We start from the raw sequence: 19,012 nt of genomic DNA, 5'->3' as shown, positions 1-19,012 counted from the left end.
GCCTGACTCCCTCCATGAGCCTGGGGCTCCCCCTGGTCTTGGGGAGGACGGAGATCGTGTCAGCTCCTCCCAAGCAGAAGGAGGTTTCACCTCTCTCATCCTACAAGCTACATGGGCAGAAAGGGACAAGTGAAGAAGCTCCCCTCCCTGCCCCAAGAGCCTCCCAATGGTGTCACTTTGTCCTCAGCTCCTGTCTATACTCTCTTTCTACTACGGCTGGGGAGGGGCCTTGAGTTCTCTTTGAATATTGTCATTTTCCTCAAGTAGATGCTTTTAAACCTCCCTGGTACTTTGTCCCCCAAAATAATAGGCCCACTTGAGGAGCCTACAGACAAACAGGAGGAAGGAGTATTCTCGTGGCTTATAAATGATCTTAATGAAAACCCTGGCTCTCGCAAACACTGCAAATGGGGACTTTCTCTTTGTAAAATCCTTTAAAACTCAGTTGATCAGCCTCCCGTGGGGTGATCACTCATGTATCGGAGGTGTCGCTCAGTGTGTTCCAGATTCTCTCCGTGGATTTTAGATGTAGAGAATGTAACACTTCTCTTTAATGACCTGTCCCTCTAGGCAAACTGTGGCTGAGCCTGCTTTGTCTTTCCTCTTTGGGAATGCCACCCTTTTTCCTGAAGGGAAAGGAAATTGCTGATGGACTGGCCCTGAGCTTTCTGAGCCAATCCCAATGCAACAAAACTCACCATTGCTTTGACTATGGTGGTGATATTGGCTTGTCACTTTCCACCTATGATGTTTCCTTTTAGGATCCAGAAGATAAATGTCTCTCTGGTCTCTAGAATAGCTGCAGATAGCTTCTATGAACAATTGACTTGCTTTTATCTTGTGGACACTGTAACTATAACTGATTGTGTTTCCCTTTTTGCACGGGCTACTAGGAATCTCAGATAAAATGCATGGCAAAATAGATACATGGGTGCCAAGCTTATCCTTACCTTCATCTTAATCTTCTTCAGAACAAGGCAGAGTTTAAGTAAAAGAAATAGAAAATCCTCTGCTCCAGGTCGTTTTGGGTTTAAAGCAGTGTGACTCACTCATTACTCACTATCTTCCCCTCCAGGCAACCACAGATTTGTACGGCAACTGCACCCTGAGGCATTCTGGGACATCCGCAGCTGCTCCCGAGGCAGCTGGAGTGTTTGCACTGGCTTTAGAGGCTAAGTATGTTTCCATCTCGGGACCAAGGGCCGGTTCTGCAGGGTGGACTGAGACATGTCTCCCCACCTAGGTGTCCACAGAGGCAAAAGTGGGTGTGAGAGTCAGTAAATAGTCAGGGCCAATGAACTCTGGTGGGCATTGCTAAATGATACACACACACACTCACACACACACCACAAAACTACATCCCTGAGAGAGCACAAGAGCCCAACATCCAACCACACATAGGGGCACATCGATGTTTTCTTGGTGAAAACACCCTTTTATCTTCTATGGACCCTGTGGCTGTTTTACTCTAATAATACTCCCAAACAGCTACATGAAGGAAAACCACTGCCAAGCCGGGTATCCAGCAAGGTTTTCAGACATGTGTTAGACAGGATGCTCTCGCTCCAGATTTGTTAACTTATAAGGCTGAACTCATTTTAACGCTGAGACAAGGTGGGCGAAGTCATACAACGTAGACCAAGAAATGGGCTTTGCTGGGAAACCATCCAGCTACCAGAGAGGGGAGACCATCCCCTCTGTTCTCACCACCTCTGCAGAGGCCACAGGTCAGTACAGCTGGACCCACCTTGGATTTGAGCATCAGCAGAGGTCCCTGCCCACCCACTCCCCTGTCTTCTCTCAGTGCAAACCAGAGGCTGGCCTTGGGTTTGAACAATGAACTTGTGGCTTCAGGCACCACCCATGTGGTGTAAGTGCAAATGCCCGCTAGGCAGGGAATTATCCAAGAATACAGAACCAGCAACTTATAAGAAGTTGAATTCAGGCTCCTGCGAAAGGGAAGTTGAGTTCCCGTCCCTGTCAGCCATTGCTAGGCAACCGGAGCTTCTAACAACAATCTTCAGGCAGCCCTGCTTGACTCTCCACATATGCAGTGCATTTTTTGACTTGCAAAGGAGGTAAGAGCTGATTCCTAGAATAGGAAAGGACTTCAAAAGATTATCTAGTCCAACCCCTCTGCCTTTAAGCAGAAAAGACATCATTATCCCCCTTTCACAGATAAGGCCCCAAATTGGGAGTGACTTCTCTTTTGGACCAGGCCAAGCTTTGATTCTTTTAACAGAAGTCAGTTGGAAATTTTAGGAAAGAGATGGACACTGGTCAAAGCCTTCCTATTAAGCACAGAGACCAAAACTTACATATTATGTGCATTTCCTGAAGACGAAGCTGTTTCTCTCAGGGCCTGTTGGGTCCTGGAGTCTGAGCCTCGCTCGCTCCAGCTGCGAGCAGACAAGCAGAGAGAGGCTGCTGCCTGCCGCAGAGCCTTGCAGAGGACAGGGAACAAGAAGGGCTTCCTGGCCTCCTCTTAAATCCAAGAGGGCAGAACTTGACTCAAAGTCTCCTTAGATTCTGGCAAGCAAAAAGTCACTTTCCCAGGCCTCTATGCCTACAAAGTGACCCCTTACATACATCAAAGTAATGGAGCAGGCTGCTGGGACTTTAAACAGATGCATGGGCTCTGCACCAATTAGTCTCCATTCTTTAGCACACTTGCAGATTTCCTTACAGAAAAGAATGCAATCACCACTTAGGCACACTTTGTTTTGGAGCAATGGTCATGAATTGAGTGCTGTCTATTGGCATAAAGAGGGAAAAAATGATACCTGGCAGTAGGGGGTTCAAGCCCGTCTTGGGAGCCAGTCCTCAAAAATTCCTCAGAACACCGATCACCTGAGTTGGAAACACGCCCTGAAATTAGAGTCTGATGCAAGTGATTTATTAAGAGAGGGATCCCGGCAGAGACCACTGGGGAGGAGAGGAAGCAGGTTCGGGCTGGGGAAGAAGCTGAGCAAGGATGCGATTTCAGAAGTTCTGGCCTCAGCCTGATCCCAGGGAGAGCTCTGGAGGGTAAATTATGCCTCAGAGTTTGTTCCACATCAAAGCAAGGGAGCTGGGCTGCCATATTCTTGTACTGTTTGGCCGTTGGCTAAGAGCCCCACCTGGGAAAGTAAACTCCAAGTCTTCTCTGTTGGCCAAAAGGCTCCAACAGCCAGCAGCTGAAACCACTGCTCAGCATGAAATAGCCCCAGGAGAGAGCCCGGAGGGCGGAGGAGGGAAAGACTCTCCACGAACACTTCGTACAGCTCAGCTCATCTCTCTTTATCTTCACATGAGGCAGCTGGGAGTCCCTGGTGACATATGTGGCAGCAGTCGAGGGCTGTTTCCCACCCAGAGGTCCAATAAGAAAGCTTTTCCAAAGCAACTTGAATACAGTAAATAAATTATCCTGTCTAAATGAATTCCCATCCGGACTACAGAAGAGGGAGAATGACCACCCCCGTGGCTCCAGGGGACAAAGGGAAACCACGCCTCTGTTCTGACCAGTCATCACCTTGTTGTTTAATCTCATAAAATGCTTTTCTGCCAAATGCGTGAAAATGCCTTTCTGAGTTATCGGGAACATTGCTCACGTTTCCCAGTGAGACCAATATCAGAGACATTCCGAAGAATTTCTTTAGTGGGGAGTTACTGCTGCCTTCAAATATTTGGGGTTCTCTCCATAACCCAGGCTTTCTGGATGGTTCAAGAGGGCTGAGCTGGGTTTGAGGGGTAGATGTCAAAAGAGGCAAACTTGTGACCCAGGAGAACCATCCACAGTAAAGCGGCCCATATACTGGACTAGAGCAGTGTTTCCAAAACTGACCTTCCAAGGGATGGATTTTTTCATGTGAGCTCCATCAAAGTCTACTAGATGCAGAGGAAAGTGCACAAATATTAGGTACAGCTCAAAGACTTCTTGTAAAGTTAACAGATCCATGTAACCGGCACCCAAGTCAGGAAACAGACCATTACCTAAGTCTCAGTATGCGCTTTTCGGTTCAGGATTATGTCTGAGAGATTCCTCCATGCTGCTGCGTGTGCTTATAGGTAGTTCATGCTTGTTGTTGAATATTACTCCATCGTATAAGTGGATACTTGGGTTGTTTCCACACTGGGGCTATTGTGAGTAACATTGCTGTGAGCATTCTCGTACGTGTCTTTTGGTGAAGATGTGGACGCATTTCTGTTTGATGTATATTAGGGATTCAAAAAGCTGGGTCATGGGGTATACACAGGTGCAGGTCTAGCAGTTTTCCAGAGTTGGTGCACTTGCTGACACTCCCTCTAGCAATGTATGAGAGTTACAGCTGTTCCACATCCTTGCCAACATTTGCTATTATCTGTCTTCTACACTTTAGCCATTCTTGTGGGCATTCTGTGGAACTGCACTGTAGTTTTAATTTTTATTTCCCTGATAACTAGTGAAGTTGAGCACTGGGGAGTTTTGAAAATGATAGATTCCCAAGACTCAGCCGAAGGTCACTGAATCACATCCTTAGGGATGAATGGCCCAGGAATCTGTCTTTTCAACGCCTTTTTCAGGGACTGCAAGAGCAGCCAGCCCCGTGCTGGTCTGTGGCCTGGAGTGTGTGGCATCCAAGAGTACGGCAAGGGCTCTATGAACCTAGCACTCAGGTGCCGTTTGCGGAATATGAACATCGCACTCTGCCTCTGACTAGGTGCCCGTATTAGACTGAAAACAGGAAATCCAAAAACAACAGCTAAACTGAGACAGGAATTTATTTTTCTTTTCTTTTCCTTTTTTTTTAATAGCATAGTAACAATATATTTTAAATAGAATATTAATTTTATTTAATAAGTTTCTTATGAAGGAGTTTATTTTTCTGTCATGCAGAAGATAATACAGAGGTGAGGAGCCCGGGCAAGTGCAGGGTGGCCACCAAGAATCAGGGACTCTGTCTCTAGATTTCTGTTCTTCTACACCTTCATGTTATCTAGATGCCACGGGAGCTCCAGCCATCATGTTTACATGTCAGGCAGGAAGAGGGGAAAAGCAAAGGGAAAAAAGAAATCCACCAGCTGAGTGATCCCTGTTTAAAAATTTTTCAAAAAATCACCCAGGGACTTATTTCTTATTGGCCAGAACTGTCACGTGGCCACCCCAGACTGCAAGGGAGGATGGGAAATGTAGTTTTGTAGCTGTTCTCTCCTTAAATTCCCTTTGCTGTCTTGATTATCAGGAGGAAAATGTGAATTGGAATCCAGAGAATTTGATACCATAAATAGAAGAACTCTGAAAAACAATGGTCTTTCAGGGGTAATCCTCACAAATAGGGAACTCAAAAAAAAAAAAAAGAAAAAAAAGGGCACTATTTTGCACCAGTGGGAAGTTAATACACCAATCGTAAGTGCAGGGCTCTGTAGGAGTTATGGTTCTACGGATCATTCACAGGCAAAAACTCACTTGCCAGGACCAGCTTTAGAGGCTTAGGAAACAGCCCATCCCGAGGTCTCCCTGGTGCAGGATTCCTCTTCCAGCCATGCGGGGTCAGTCTCTCCCTGGGCTTCACACTGGTTTTTCCAAGATCCCACACTCTCTTGCTCAAGACGGCTGCCACCTTGGCCAGGCTCTGAGTGACCTCTCTCCTTGGAGCCCTGGCCTGTCCTCACATCTTATCTAGAAGCCATGGGTTTGGCTTTGACCTCCGGAGATGTTCTCTCTGAACCGAGAGGCAGATGGCCCATCCCAAGTGGCCTAGGACCAGTCTGCTGACAGCTGAACGTTTACCCCGGAACATCACAGAGTCCTATGAGTGATTGGACCCAGCCAATAGGTGCCCTGCAGCTGCACAGATGTCACCATTTTCACTAATAGTTCACCGGGGGTTCCTCGTACATGGCCTTGTTACTGCTCGCGGCTCGTTCCTCGTGGTCACTTGTTTGTGGGCCAGGTTCCTGCAGCATCCTCTTTCCGGTCCCACGTCTTGATTCCTCCTCCCTGGTGGTGTTTCTGGAGATCGGATCACGGGTCTCTCTGCCCTTCCTGTCTGTCACTAAGATAAAGTCCCTACATTCTACTGTGTCATCCTCTCCGCCTCTGTTCCTGGCTCTACCTCCCTGACTCATACAGGGCTCCCAACCTCCTGTGCTGATATGTGCCTTCTCCCGCCTCTAGATCCTTCCTTCCAGAACCTTCTCTCCCTAGGAACTCCCCTTCCCTGTGTTTACTCAGTCACTCCCACTCGTCCCTTTGACCTTAGCTAAAAATACCACTTCCTGAGAGACCCTTGCTGACCCCCTGGACCAGAGTTTCTCAAATTTGCTGCTGCTGCTGAGAATCCCTGGAGTGCTTGCTAAGAACAGACATCCAAGCCCACGCCAGGTCCACAGACTCAGAGTCTCCAGAAGCTGCAGTTGTAACAAGCACCCCCAGTGCCGCCAGGAAGTTAAGAACCACCCCCCACCCCCGCCCCCACCCCAAGCAGGTTTGCTGGAGCCTTTGGCAGATGCTTGGACAGGCCCACGGGATCAGCATCTCTGGGTCCTGTCTGACTTCGTCACTGTGTTCGCATTGGTTCACATGTGCAGACGAGGTTGTGAACCGCCATCTCAGACCCGTGTTCTCAAACCCCGTGTGCAGAAGCACCACCTGCGCTTTGTCTTGAGGGCACATCCTCAGGCCCACAGCCCCCAGGATTCCAGAGACCTGAGGTTGAGGCCAGGAATCCGTATCTGTCACGAGTCCCCATGCGGTTCTGATGCAGGACCACAGTCTGTGAGACTCCCTGGCTGGGATAACTCAGGGTTCCACTGTTGGCTCCCCTGGCATTTTAAAATCTTGAGGTGTCTGTCCCCCGGGCTGTAGGCTCTGAGAGGGCAGGGACCTTCCTATGACCTGCCCAGAACTAGTGCAGAGCCTGGACATGATACCTTTCCATATATCTGTCTTACTTTCCCAGCTATCATATAAAATATTTGAGAAAATGTCATGTTCCTTGTCCTGTAGCACTGAACACAGTGATTTTTATATTGTAGATGTTCTGTAAATTTATTTTTTATTATTTAATAGGTATCACCTACAATCCTTGAGCTGCTATGGTAGGATTAAAGCCTAAAGCATGTTGGTGAAATAATTATTTTACACAATGGTATCTTCGGTCAATTCAGAAGTTGCTCAGAATGGGAAAATGAGAGGGACTCTGTTTTACTTTTCAGACATGAGCAAATGGTTGTTCAAATGGTGTCACAGATTCAGTGACATTGGAGTATGAGCACGCTCTGATTTATTTTAGAAGTAGAACATCCTTGTTCTAGCACATTCTTTCTCTCTTATGGACCCGATGAGAATAAATCCGTGGAGAAACATCTAGTGGGGTTAGAAGCATGGCTCATTTTTGCAGCAGAACCCCTAGCAAAGATGAGAGGTGCTCCACCTGCCAGCCAGCCCTTGGATCACCTTGAGGTCACCAGATCCTCGTTTATCGACACTTTTGAGTTAAATGAATTCAGAATCCTATTCCAGCAAAACAATGAGCTTTCGGCCATAATCAACTTCAGGAAATTTCACACTGTTCACCTAGTCCACATGTCCAGGGGACCATATGTCCAAGATATGTTCTTAAATTTCTCAAATAAGCATTGACCTTCCTTGAAACTTTCTCTTTAAAAGCTGAAGGTCTTCCTGGACTTCCCTCTCCTCAATATTATGTACAAACCTAAATGGGAAAAGAACTTAAAGGTCTGCATTTCAAGAGCATATGAATCGCTATCATCTTTTGACTCTGTTTTGAAGCTTTGAACCAATGAATGCTGCTTGTGCTGAGATTTTATCAAATGAGTGATGGTGTTCTTTGAATCATTTGAGTCTAAGGAGAACCGTAGTGCAGGGTTTTCCAACTTTTGTGACCGTGACTCTCAGTGAGAAATTAATTTTGCATTGCAACCCAAACACATACTACAATACCACACACGAGTGTGTGCAAACACACACACACACACACACACAGAGTTTCCCATATTACGTGCACACTGTTATTCTTTTCTGTTCTAGTCCACTTGTGATGGCCCCATCCATTAAATCTCTGGTTCTCAACCTCAGCTGTCTACTGGAATGACCTGGGAAGTGTTAACAATTTCCAAAGCCTGGGTCCCACTCCCAGAGATTCTGATTTAAATAGTCTGAGATGTGGCCTGAGCAGTGGAGTTTTAAATGTTCCCACCAGACAGTTTTACTGTGCAGCCCAGATACATAGCCTGTGCAATCAGTTGACCTCCTAGCCCACAAACGGGTCATGACTTAACACTTTGAAAAGCACAGACATTGACACTAATGTCAATAGCACAGACTATTAGACATTAATTTCCAAAGACAAGTCTGCAAGCAAACTTGTCTATTTGCCGAATGAAGAGTATGCTGAGGGCTGTCCTGGGCACTGGGAGACAAATATGCTGAAGCTGTTGTCTCTGCCCTTGAAGAACTGACAGCTTCATGTCCCCAAATGGAACACTCCTGCGTAGCCAACACCCAGATCAAGAAACAGAACTCTGTCAGCACCCAGCAGCCCCCTGTGTCCCTTACAGGCACTGCCACCCCAAGATCAACCACTAACCTGGCTTCTGACAGCACAGATTCATTGTGCCTGTGTTTATACTTTAAACAAATGGAACCATACTCTATGTTCTCCTCTGTGTCTGGCCTCTTTGGGTCAGAATTCTTATTGTGAGATTCACACAATTGTGAGCTCCCTGTTATTCTGAGTAGCTGTAGTTCATTCTCATTGCAGTGCAGTGTTCCACCTCCTATAAACACACCTCAATTGGTTTATTCACTTTACTGTGGATGGGCATTTGAGGACTTCATAGTTTAGGCCTATGAACATTCCAATACGTATATGTCTGGTGAATATATACACACATTTTTGTTGGATACATACCTAAAAATGGAACTTCTGGGCCATAGCTTAAGTGCATGGGCAAGAGCTGAAGATAGAGCCAAACCATTTTCCAAAGTGTCTGCAATAACTTACACTTCCATCACCAAAGTACCCAGTTGCTCCACATCTTTGTCAACACTTGGTATTGTCAGTCTTTTTCATTTTAGCCATTCCAGTGTGTGTTAGATATCACAATTGAAATGTATTTAAGTAAGAAAGGCAAGATATTTTTAATTGACATATATCTATACCTATATTCTCAGTAGTGCATGGAAATCCTCCCTTGACTTGTGGGTTCATAGATATTTCAACATCTTACCAGGGGTCTATGTCCTACCTTAGTCATTGTGTCTCTCTCCCTCTCTCTCTCCCCTCTTCCCCCGCCCTTGCTCTCAAACTCTCTGCCTCCGGTACCCAGCCTGGGTCTGACCTGGAGAGACATGCAGCATCTGACCGTGCTCACCTCCAAACGGAACCAGCTTCATGACGAGGTCCATCAGTGGCGGAGGAACGGGGTCGGCTTGGAGTTTAATCACCTCTTTGGCTACGGGGTGCTTGACGCAGGCGCCATGGTGAAAATGGCCAAAGACTGGAAAACTGTGCCTGAGAGGTTCCACTGTGTGGGAGGCTCCGTGCAGGACCCTGAGTAAGTGGGGGCAGCAGTTCTACTGCTGTTTGTGGAAAATACCCAGAGATGGCGCCACTGCACTGGTGACCATAACAGATTCCCTCTCTGCGTCATCCTGAGATGCACTGGATTTGATTCAGGGACAACCAGCTTCCAGGCAGAGCTGCAGTGTTGCACAACTCTAAAGTATCCAGTCTACAAAGCCCTGGGGCCTGGAACTTCTTTCCCTTATTGCAAAAAGGGAGAGATTTACAAAGAGGGATTGCCAAGGGGAAGACTTAAGGCGTCTGTGCCTTTGCAGACGCTGGGCCACAGCAGGTGGGGACCATGGGCAGTGTGACCAGAGCAGGATGTACAGTTAGTTGCCTCCTGGCTACATTCGAGATTAACAGAAAGGTGGCACGGTTGCAGTATTTAGGGGAACGGGCATTGGGGCCTGCTTAGTCGAGGTTCACCTTGATGTCAGACCTTGTTCTCCGCAATTGCCCTGGACAAGAAGGATGGGTCTCTGTTGATCCTCACGCTCTGTGCTTCGGGGGGGCGGAGGGGAGAGGGAGATGCGGAACGTATATGCCGAGATGAATGACCGTTTCTCTCCCAATTCCGAGTGCACTGAACATTCTGTCATAATCCAGGTACAGGTTGGAATTCGGAGCCAGAGGCAACACTGGAAATAGGCTGTCTGACGCCTCATTTTAGTTAAGGAATCTGAGGCCCTGAGATGTGACCGTCCCAATGGCTCACAACTAACTGGGAACTTATCCAATAGCAGCAGCATTATTTTTTTTTAATCTGGAGAAATCTTTTATTATATTTCAGTTGATTCACTAGGTTAAATTTATTTCACAATATCTATAGATGTTCTTGTCTATATAGAAAACATATTTCTTACAGGTTTTTATGCAAATCCATTGAGAATTTACCTTCCACAAATGACCTTCTGTTAGTTGAGACAATTTTATTCCAAACAAAATACACATGTACACATACACTGTGACAGCAATTTTTAAAATGTAAAGTATAGAGGGATTTCTTGGTTGGTGTGTGAAAATACGTATGTCAACGCCCCACCCCACAGAGGTTCTTATTTCTAAGGTTTGGGGTAAGGTCCAGAAGATGGAGGTTTGTGGGTGGTCTCAGCAGCATTATTTTAATGAGAGGAAACTCGAGAGCTATTTCAGCACTAACTCAGCTGGGCTCCAGGAGGACAGGGACCTCATCTGTCTCGTTTGCTGGTGTGTCCTCAGGGCCTAGAAGAGCGCCTGGAACTTAGTAGTCATGGGATCAATATTTGTGGGATGAATGAATGAATGAACATTTAGCCAGCATCACCTGGGCACAAGGAAGATGTCTACACGGTGGCAATAGGACCACCAGTCCAGCCAGGGAGATTCAGGGACAGGCGGCAGGCAGCCTTGTTGGAAGCGCTCTGTGTCCCCTTGTCCACCCACACCTGAATTGTTCTCAGATGCAGGTGAGTGCGGTCTGGGGCAGATGTGCTCATGGAAGAACTCAGAGACTGGGCAGGGGGTCCTGAGGGCAACACCCAGGCCAGCTTGTGCCTCTGGTAGAGGCAGCCCTATCACCAGGAATCCAACTTCTCAGGGGCTGGGACGGAGGGATCCGCAGGCTTGACAGCTGCCACTTTCTATGCAGGGCTGTACAGAAACGGCCTCTGAGCAGGTCAGTGGCAACCGTCAGGGTTATGAGTTTCCTCAGCACTCATCTTCCCAGAGAAGCAGTCAATTCGAAAAGCAATTTTCTAAGAAGACTTTATCAGGAGAGTCTGTAAAGGATGCTGGACTAAAATAAAAGGGAAAAATAGAACTGGCTGTGAGCATCTGTGCTGGACCAGCCGAGGGCCGTGAGCAGAGGAAGCCCAGGCCGCCCCATCGGCCAGCGTGTCCCCAGAGCATGCTGGCAGGCACAGGCCACTTCCACCCTCCCCTGTTCACTCAGCTCCTTGAAGACTGTGGCGAACTCCGGATTTTAAGTGAATTTGGAGATCAACGTTCAAACCTGATCCGAATGCCTGAAGCAGCATAGTAGAGCTGGCCGGGTGGCTGTGGACTGGTCACTTCTGAGCTGCAGTGTCTTCTGTGGGGGTTAATGCCCATCTGACACTGTGACGTGGGGAAGAGCAAACATCAAGTGACCCCTGTTGAGTGTTCTTCAGTGACAACCACATGGCAGGTGTTTTAGATACTCGGGAAAGGGCAGCTGTCATTGTTACTATTATTATTCTAGCAAAACAACTACGGCTTCATAACAGTTTTTATCATACAGCTGAGGATTGAGAACCCAAAGAGCATTCCAAGGGCCCCCTGGGAAGCAACGCCTATTTCTAGGCACAAAGTCACTGAGCCCTCATTTTGCACCAACATGCAGTAAGACAAAGATATAAGCCATGTTTGTCTTTATAGGACTTGAGCACCAGGCTTCTGTACTTGTTTCTGAAAGTTCAGAGAGTAGCTCACACCTTCTGATGGGCGCCTCATTTTCAGCAGCGAGTGTGTTCCCGAACGTGGCTGTGTGGCTAGATCAGGGTCTCTGAAGAGCCTCTTTGGTTCCACAAACAGCCATCTCCTACTGCAACCTTCTGATAAACTGACTTTTCCTGAGCACCTGTCCCTGTTCTTTTAAAATAAGAATGAGTTGTACTCCTTTTCTTCTAAAAGCAATATATGGCACTGGAGGAAAGTCAGAACATACAAAGCAGCAAGAAGAGGGTAAGAAAAATCCGCGAGAGCTGCTCCCTGCCTCTCCCGACCAACGAACGCCAGGTCGCCTGTGAGAGGAGGTGGTGTTCTCTTTTCTCTGTCAAGCTTGCTGCCTCTGGAATTCACAATGCAAGTCAATTTCAAAGTGACAACATTCCAAGAAGAGTGCAGTTAAATGTCCTCTCCCCAGGGCCCCAGGTCCTCAGCCAGCAGGTGGGGATGGGAGTTTGGGGAGCAGGCAAGTCCCCCAGGCGCTAAACAAGCCAGACTCCCAGGGGCCGAGGGGTCCCCGGAGGGGCCTCCGACCCTGGCACACACCCCAACCCCAAGGCTTCTAGGACAATTTGTAAATCCTAACAGGTGTGTGTGCTTGTTCCCACGCCAACCTGCCCAGGTGGATGGCAAAACTCCAATTATTTTCTCAACAATTAGATCTGTGCTGTACAAAACAGAAGCAACTAGCCACGTGTGGCTACTTAGTGAAATTAAATAAATTTAAATTGATCACTAAAATTAAATTTAATTAATTAAAAAGTCAGTTCCTCACTCATACTTGTCACATTTCGAGTGCCCAAAAGCCACATGTGGCCAGTGGCTACGGTATTAGCACAGATGTAGAACATTTCCATCCTTGCAGGAATTGGTAGTGCTGTTGGCCAGCACTGGTCTAGACATTTGTCAATGTACAACGTATATGAGTGTGTGTCTATATTTATCTTCACAGCAACTCTTCAAGGTAGGAAGTCATATCCCCATTGTATAGGTAAGGAAAGTGAGCTCAGAAAGTTCAAATTCCTTACCCACAACTGGACCTTTAGTCTACCCATCTAGCTTTCTGCCCAGGGGCTGGAGCCCATGTGATCATTAATCATTTATCAGCTCACCTGTCATGTTTCTGATCCTGTTCTGAGTAAGTAGCATCTTCTTTGAGAGGTCCAGGTAGTGGCTTGCCATGCTCACATCTCCAAAGCTGGCCTAATGCCTGCTTTCCACCAAATTGGATGATTTCCCCAGAACCTGGTGCTGGGGACCCTCTGCCCCTGCACCATCACTGGATCTCCATGGCCAGTGGATGCATGATTCAGCATCAGAGTCCACGCAGAGCACACACGGTCCATGAGACTGTTTATGTGTATATTTTGAGTTCCTTGAGAGAGTATTGCCTTTATCAATGAGCTGCAGGGGAGCTACAGCAAGCCCTCCCAGGTTCTTTGCCTTGGTTCCAAGGGCAACGTAGAAGCAAGGCTTGGCTCTGAGCTGGGTGTGTGACCAGCATCCTTTTGTAGATGTATTCTACAAGATGTGTGTTTAAAAATGCACACCATGGGCTTCCCTGGTGGCGCAGTGTTTAAGAATCCACTGCCAATGCAGGGGACATGGGTTCAAGCCCTGGCCCAGGAAGATCCCACATGCCGCGGAGCAACGAAGTCCGTGCGCCGCAGCTACTGAGCCTGCGCTCTAGAGCCCGTGAGCCACAACTACCAAAGCCCATGTGCCTAGAGCCCGTGCTCCGCAACAAGAGAAGCCACCACAATGAGAAGCCCACACGCCTCAACGAAGAGTAGCCCCTGCTCGCCACAGCTAGGGAAAAGCCCACACGCAGCAACGAACACCCAACACAGCCAAAAATAAATAAATAAAAATTAAAAAATACACACCATTTTATGCTCCAAAATAAAAGCCATGTCCAGGGAGGACATTAACATAGACAAAGGGCCGGAGAAAGGGAGCTAGTATCATGGTCCAGGCACTGTGCTCAGTGTTTTCCTACATGGTCTTATTTAAACCCACCCACAATGACAATGAGACTTCAAGTATTTGAAAAATTTTCCAAGCTCTCTTGACCAGTAAGCATAGAAGCAGAATTCTTACCCAAATAGGTTTATTCCCGAAGCCTGGAGTCCTTCCATGATACCATGCACTCCTCAAATGGAGTTTCCTGTATTATGTTTCTAGTGCAAGAACCTTTGAGCATCTCATCTCCAAAGGAGGCCACTTCCAGAAAGGAGATCGGTTATATGGAAAGACAGCTGAGGAATCTTAGACTGACCGTCCATGGGGCTCCAACTCTATGAGCGAAGAGACTCCCAAATTCCCCTGGTCTGTCACAGGACTGTGCTTCACTAGGATTAATTAACCCAATTTCAGCTTTTTTATGATAGTGTTAACAACCACATTAGCAATAATTTCTCCTTATCAAGGTAGCGAGTACTTTAAAAGAAAAGTATATGAGCTCCTGTCTCAGTCTGGGTTGTCCCAAAAGTAGACCCTGATGGGACTTGGGTACTGACAATGTTTTGAGAGATGATCTCGGGAAACAAGTGAGGAGGTGCAGCTGTAGGCAGGGAAGAGGAAGCAATCCAATAAAGATGCGTTGATGCTCCACTGACCAACACCTTGCCACCCTGGGCAACGCTGAGTTGTCCCCACCAGGAGTGAGGAAGCCAGGTGTATGTACTCACCACCTTCCGTCAGTCGCCGGTAGGGGGCTTTCCCTGTGGGGTTAAATCCCTGACACTTTGGGGCCGGCCCGCACGCAGGCTGAGGACGCTCCCAGGAGGCAGGGAAAGGCTCCAGGAGAGAAGCTGGGAGATGCCGATACCCGTGGTGGATGCAGTCAGGGTCCACAGTAGCCTCAGCTGCAGGCAAACCCAGCAGTGACTTAGGAGAAGCAGGAACGGCGTCCACAGCATCTGCCACCTGCCCCGTCCACACGCAGTCGGTTCTGAGAGTGTGGGTAACTTGCTCAGGCTCACACAGCAAGTGTAAGAATTAACCCTGCATTTCGTTTCCTTTTTATGGCTGAGTAATATTCCATTGTATATATGTGCCACATCTTTATCTATTCCTCCTATGATCTTATTTGCAAAGCAGAAATAGAGACGCAGACACAGAGAACACATGTATGGACACCAATAGGGAAGGAAGGGGGTGGGAGGAACTGGCAGATTGGGTTTGACACATATACACTATTGATACTATGTATAAGACAGGTAACTAATGCAAACCTACTGTATAGTTCTTTCTTATATATATATAAATTTATTTCTTTATTTATTTTTGGCTGCGTTGGGTCTTCGTTGCTGCGTGCAGGCTTTCTCTAGTTGCGGCGAGCAGGGGCTGCTCTTCCTTGGGGTGCGTGGGCTTCTCATTGTGGTGGCTTCTCTTGTTGTGGAGCACAGGCTCTAGGCGCGAGGGCTTCCATAGTTGTGGCACATGGGCTCAGTAGTTGTGGCTCGTGGGCTCTAGAGCACAGGCTCAGTAGTTGTGGCGCATCGGTTTAGTTGCCCCGTGGCATGTGGGATCTTCCCGGACCAGGGCTCGAACCCGTGTCCCCTGCACTGGCAGGCGGATTCTTAACCACTGCGCCACCAAGGAAGTCCCTACTGTAGAGTTCTACATTTTAATTTTCTAATAAAATTTTCAGTTACCTAAAAAAAAAAATACTAATTCACTCCAGAGCCCCTGCTCTCCCCGCTCCCCAGAGCTGCCCCTGGGAGAGTGTGCCCAGCCCTCACGGTCTGCTCCCGTCTGCCCTCAGGAAAATACCGCCGACCGGCAAGCTAGTGCTGAAGCTCACCACCGCCGCCTGCGAGGGGAAGGAGAACTTCGTGCGCTACCTGGAGCACGTGCAAGCTGTCGTCACGGTCAACGCGACCAGGCGAGGGGACCTGAACATCAACATGACGTCCCCCATGGGCACCAAGTCCATCCTGCTGAGCCGGCGGCCACGGGACGACGACGCCAAGGTGGGCTTCGACAAGTGGCCTTTCATGACCACCCACACCTGGGGGGAAGATGCCCGGGGGACATGGACCCTGGAGCTGGGCTTCGTGGGGAGCGCGCCCCAAAAGGGGGTGCTGAAGGAGTGGACACTGATGCTCCACGGCACGCAGAGCGCCCCGTACATCGACCAGGTGGTGAGGGATTACCAGTCCAAGCTGGCCATGTCCAAGAAGGAGGAGCTGGAGGAAGAGCTGGACGAAGCGGTGGAGAGAAGCCTGAAGAGCATCCTGGGCGAGAACTAGCCCCTCGGCGCCCGCTCCCCGCTGCCGGCCCGCTGCCCCAGCCGGGCATCTAGCGGTTAACCTCCCCCCACACAAGCGACTCCAACTTCTTGCTCCGAAGCTTTGCTCACTGTCAGTGGTTATTTTCATTACCATGGAAGCAACCTTTTTTATTCTGTGCCCCAAATACAGTGTTCCCACCAACACCTCTGTCCTATTTGTGACTCGAAGTTCTTTATTTCTGTCACTCAGATAGGTGATATCTTGCCAACAAACCTGGGACCGCTGTCCCCTCGGTTTCTTTCATAGAAGAGAATGCATTTAAAAAGCCAGGCGCGGTGACGCCAAGGACGTTCATTCACGGTCTCAGCTGAGGACCTGTTACTTAAAAGGAGAATCCAAGGTTATGACAGAGGTGAGCTCTGAGTCTCTTAAAGCACAGATGCTGTAAATCCTTTGGGGAAAGATGCTTTTGACTTTTAGCAAGATTTTTCAGGGATGTAAATGAAGGTGGCGTGAATGGGAAGGTGTCCTAATTACCAGATGGGGAAGAGAGAGTCAGAAAGCATGAAGGTTTGGAAATCTTGCCACTAACGCCCACATCGTAGCTAGTCTCACTCGGCCAGCGTGATACATGTAAAAACTCAGTAGCCTGGCTGCCCTTTACCAGCTGCTGCTCTGAGTGACGGTAAACTCTGCTAGAGATGCCCAAATTACCCTGTGTGTGTAGCCTTCATCCCAGCCCCAATTTTCTGGGGTTCCTCCCATAGTTATCCAAAAGAAGAAAGGCAGGGCAGGATGGCAACACTTCTGGGAAAGGGTCGCTTAGTGGTTTTTAACACAGGAATGTTCCTTTTCTGCAGTCACTCTGGGGCTTCCTCATCTGATGGAAGTGAGAGGTGAGCTGAGTGTTTTCAAGAGCTTTCTGCTTGGGCTTTGATTTCCAAAGCACGTGACTAGAGGGAAACACCTTCTGCGTGTTGTGATTTCTCTGATGAGTTGGGGAAACGGCCTCTGTTCCAGAAGAGGTGTGTGCAGGGCGAGGGGGCAGCCATCTCACATGGACCCTCCCTTTGTATGGAGCCCCCTCTGCTGAAGCCAGCTCAGCCCCTAGTAACCTGAGGCCCGAAGGAAGCAGGAGGAGGCCTCTGTACGGAAGCACTCCGTTACCATCTCGGCAGCTAAGCCGTCAGGAGGGGGTTCTACATGTAATCTAAAGGTGACACACCCTCTTCCCCAGTCAACCCCCGAAGACCCCGTCTCATCAGCAAATAGAAATGCTTTCTGAGCAGCTGTCACTTCGTTTTCCTATTCGAGGACTGGCTCTTCATCACCAATCCCAATGCCCACCCGCTCCCGAGAAACGATGTGCTCGTTTGATCTGATTCCAAAGAACTGATCAACCACTTCTGTTCACACTTCTCTCTTCCCATGGAAGCGGGTAGCTCAGCCTGGAGTTCCTTTCCTTCAGGCCAGCAACACAAGAGCAGGAGGTTCCGTCCCCTGAAGGGGGCAACTTTTCCCTTCCCCTGAAGGGAAAAGTCTGGAAAACCCGTTTTCTTTCTTTTTCCCCCCATGTTGGCATGAATTTCTGTCTTCTCTAACACCATATGACCTTCTCTGTAGAATGCTTTACAATGTAATACTATTTATGATTTTTAAAAGAAATTTATTACATGTGGCAAAGGTCTTTTTAAACCAGTTTAGACTTAAAGAAAAAATAAATGGAAATCATCAAAATTTCATTTCACATTAACAGTCTGAAAATAAACCAAAGGACGTTATGTGTGCATGTGTGTATAAGTGCACACAGAAATATATATACATATGTAGACTATATACACGTGTGTATATATGTGTATATATCTTTATATACACTTGTATAACTGTATATACACACATATACATAAAATGTGTGTATGTGTATTTATTGAAGAAACAGACACCACATTCATCTCTAAAAGAATATTCAGAGGATATCAAGATGATTCTGGCTGAAGGAAAAGGCTGGTGGAAATTCAGGTGAAATGTTCGTCAGCTCCCATTACTTCACCTCTGTAATCTTGCTTCTCTGTATAAACATTAAGTGTCTTATATAGCAGCACAGATATAAAATAGTTGTCCATATTTTCACAGTTATGGTATAATTTGTGAAATTAGAGAGTAACTTATCAGCTTCTTAATAGAAATGGCAAGTTTTGATATGAGTATACAGTCCGTAAAGATATATACAGTGCTATTTAAAACTATTCGGTCTCTACTTCATGTTTTACACCAGTATTAACACCAAAATATGTCTACCTAGTGAGGTTTTTATGACATCCTGATTCTAACGCAAGAGATACTTATTTATAGTCATTTATTTTAAAAATGAAAATAAGTGAATAATAATTAATCAAGTTAACATTGCTATTCCCTGTGACAAAATTTTCTAAGTAAATTTAAAAGTACATGATGTAAATTAGGAGATTCAACAATAAAACATTACCTTCCAGAAATTACGTGGGATGTGATATGTATTACATAAAAACACTTCCATCCATTCTGGGAGCAGATCATTAAAAGTTGCCAAAGAGATCTAAAAATCTTGCTTTCATAAATATTCATGAAAGATTTATAATTAGCAAATAAATCATACCCAAATTATGATCTATAGCAGCATTTTTCAAACTCAGGTTACACCCCATTAGTAGTTGTAAAATAAATTTAGGGAGTTAAAACCAGCAATTTTGGAATAGAATAGAATAGATCATGCATATTAAT

At 47.1% G+C, this 19,012-nt stretch overlaps 1 protein-coding gene across 2 annotated transcripts in view; it reads left to right on the top strand.

The window, feature by feature from the left end:
* Window positions 1–16,270, top strand: part of PCSK2 (proprotein convertase subtilisin/kexin type 2) — a gene marked incomplete at its 3' end in the record, with an annotated part of 213,934 nt that extends 197,664 nt beyond the window's left edge. For both annotated transcript variants that reach the window (XM_079946190.1, XM_079946189.1), the window contains 3 exons: window positions 1,076–1,176; window positions 9,313–9,540; window positions 15,784–16,270. In XM_079946190.1, the coding sequence (XP_079802316.1) occupies window positions 1,076–1,176; window positions 9,313–9,540; window positions 15,784–16,270 (816 nt within the window). The remainder of the gene's footprint in view (window positions 1–1,075; window positions 1,177–9,312; window positions 9,541–15,783) is intronic.
* Window positions 16,271–19,012: the final 2,742 nt, after the last annotated feature.

The sequence above is a fragment of the Stenella coeruleoalba genome (genome assembly GCF_951394435.1).
Source record: "Stenella coeruleoalba genome assembly, chromosome: 15".
Classification (NCBI taxonomy): Eukaryota; Metazoa; Chordata; class Mammalia; order Artiodactyla; family Delphinidae; genus Stenella; species Stenella coeruleoalba.
The sequence above is the reverse complement of the archived record's forward strand: the minus strand, read 5'-3'. Positions and strand labels throughout refer to the sequence as shown.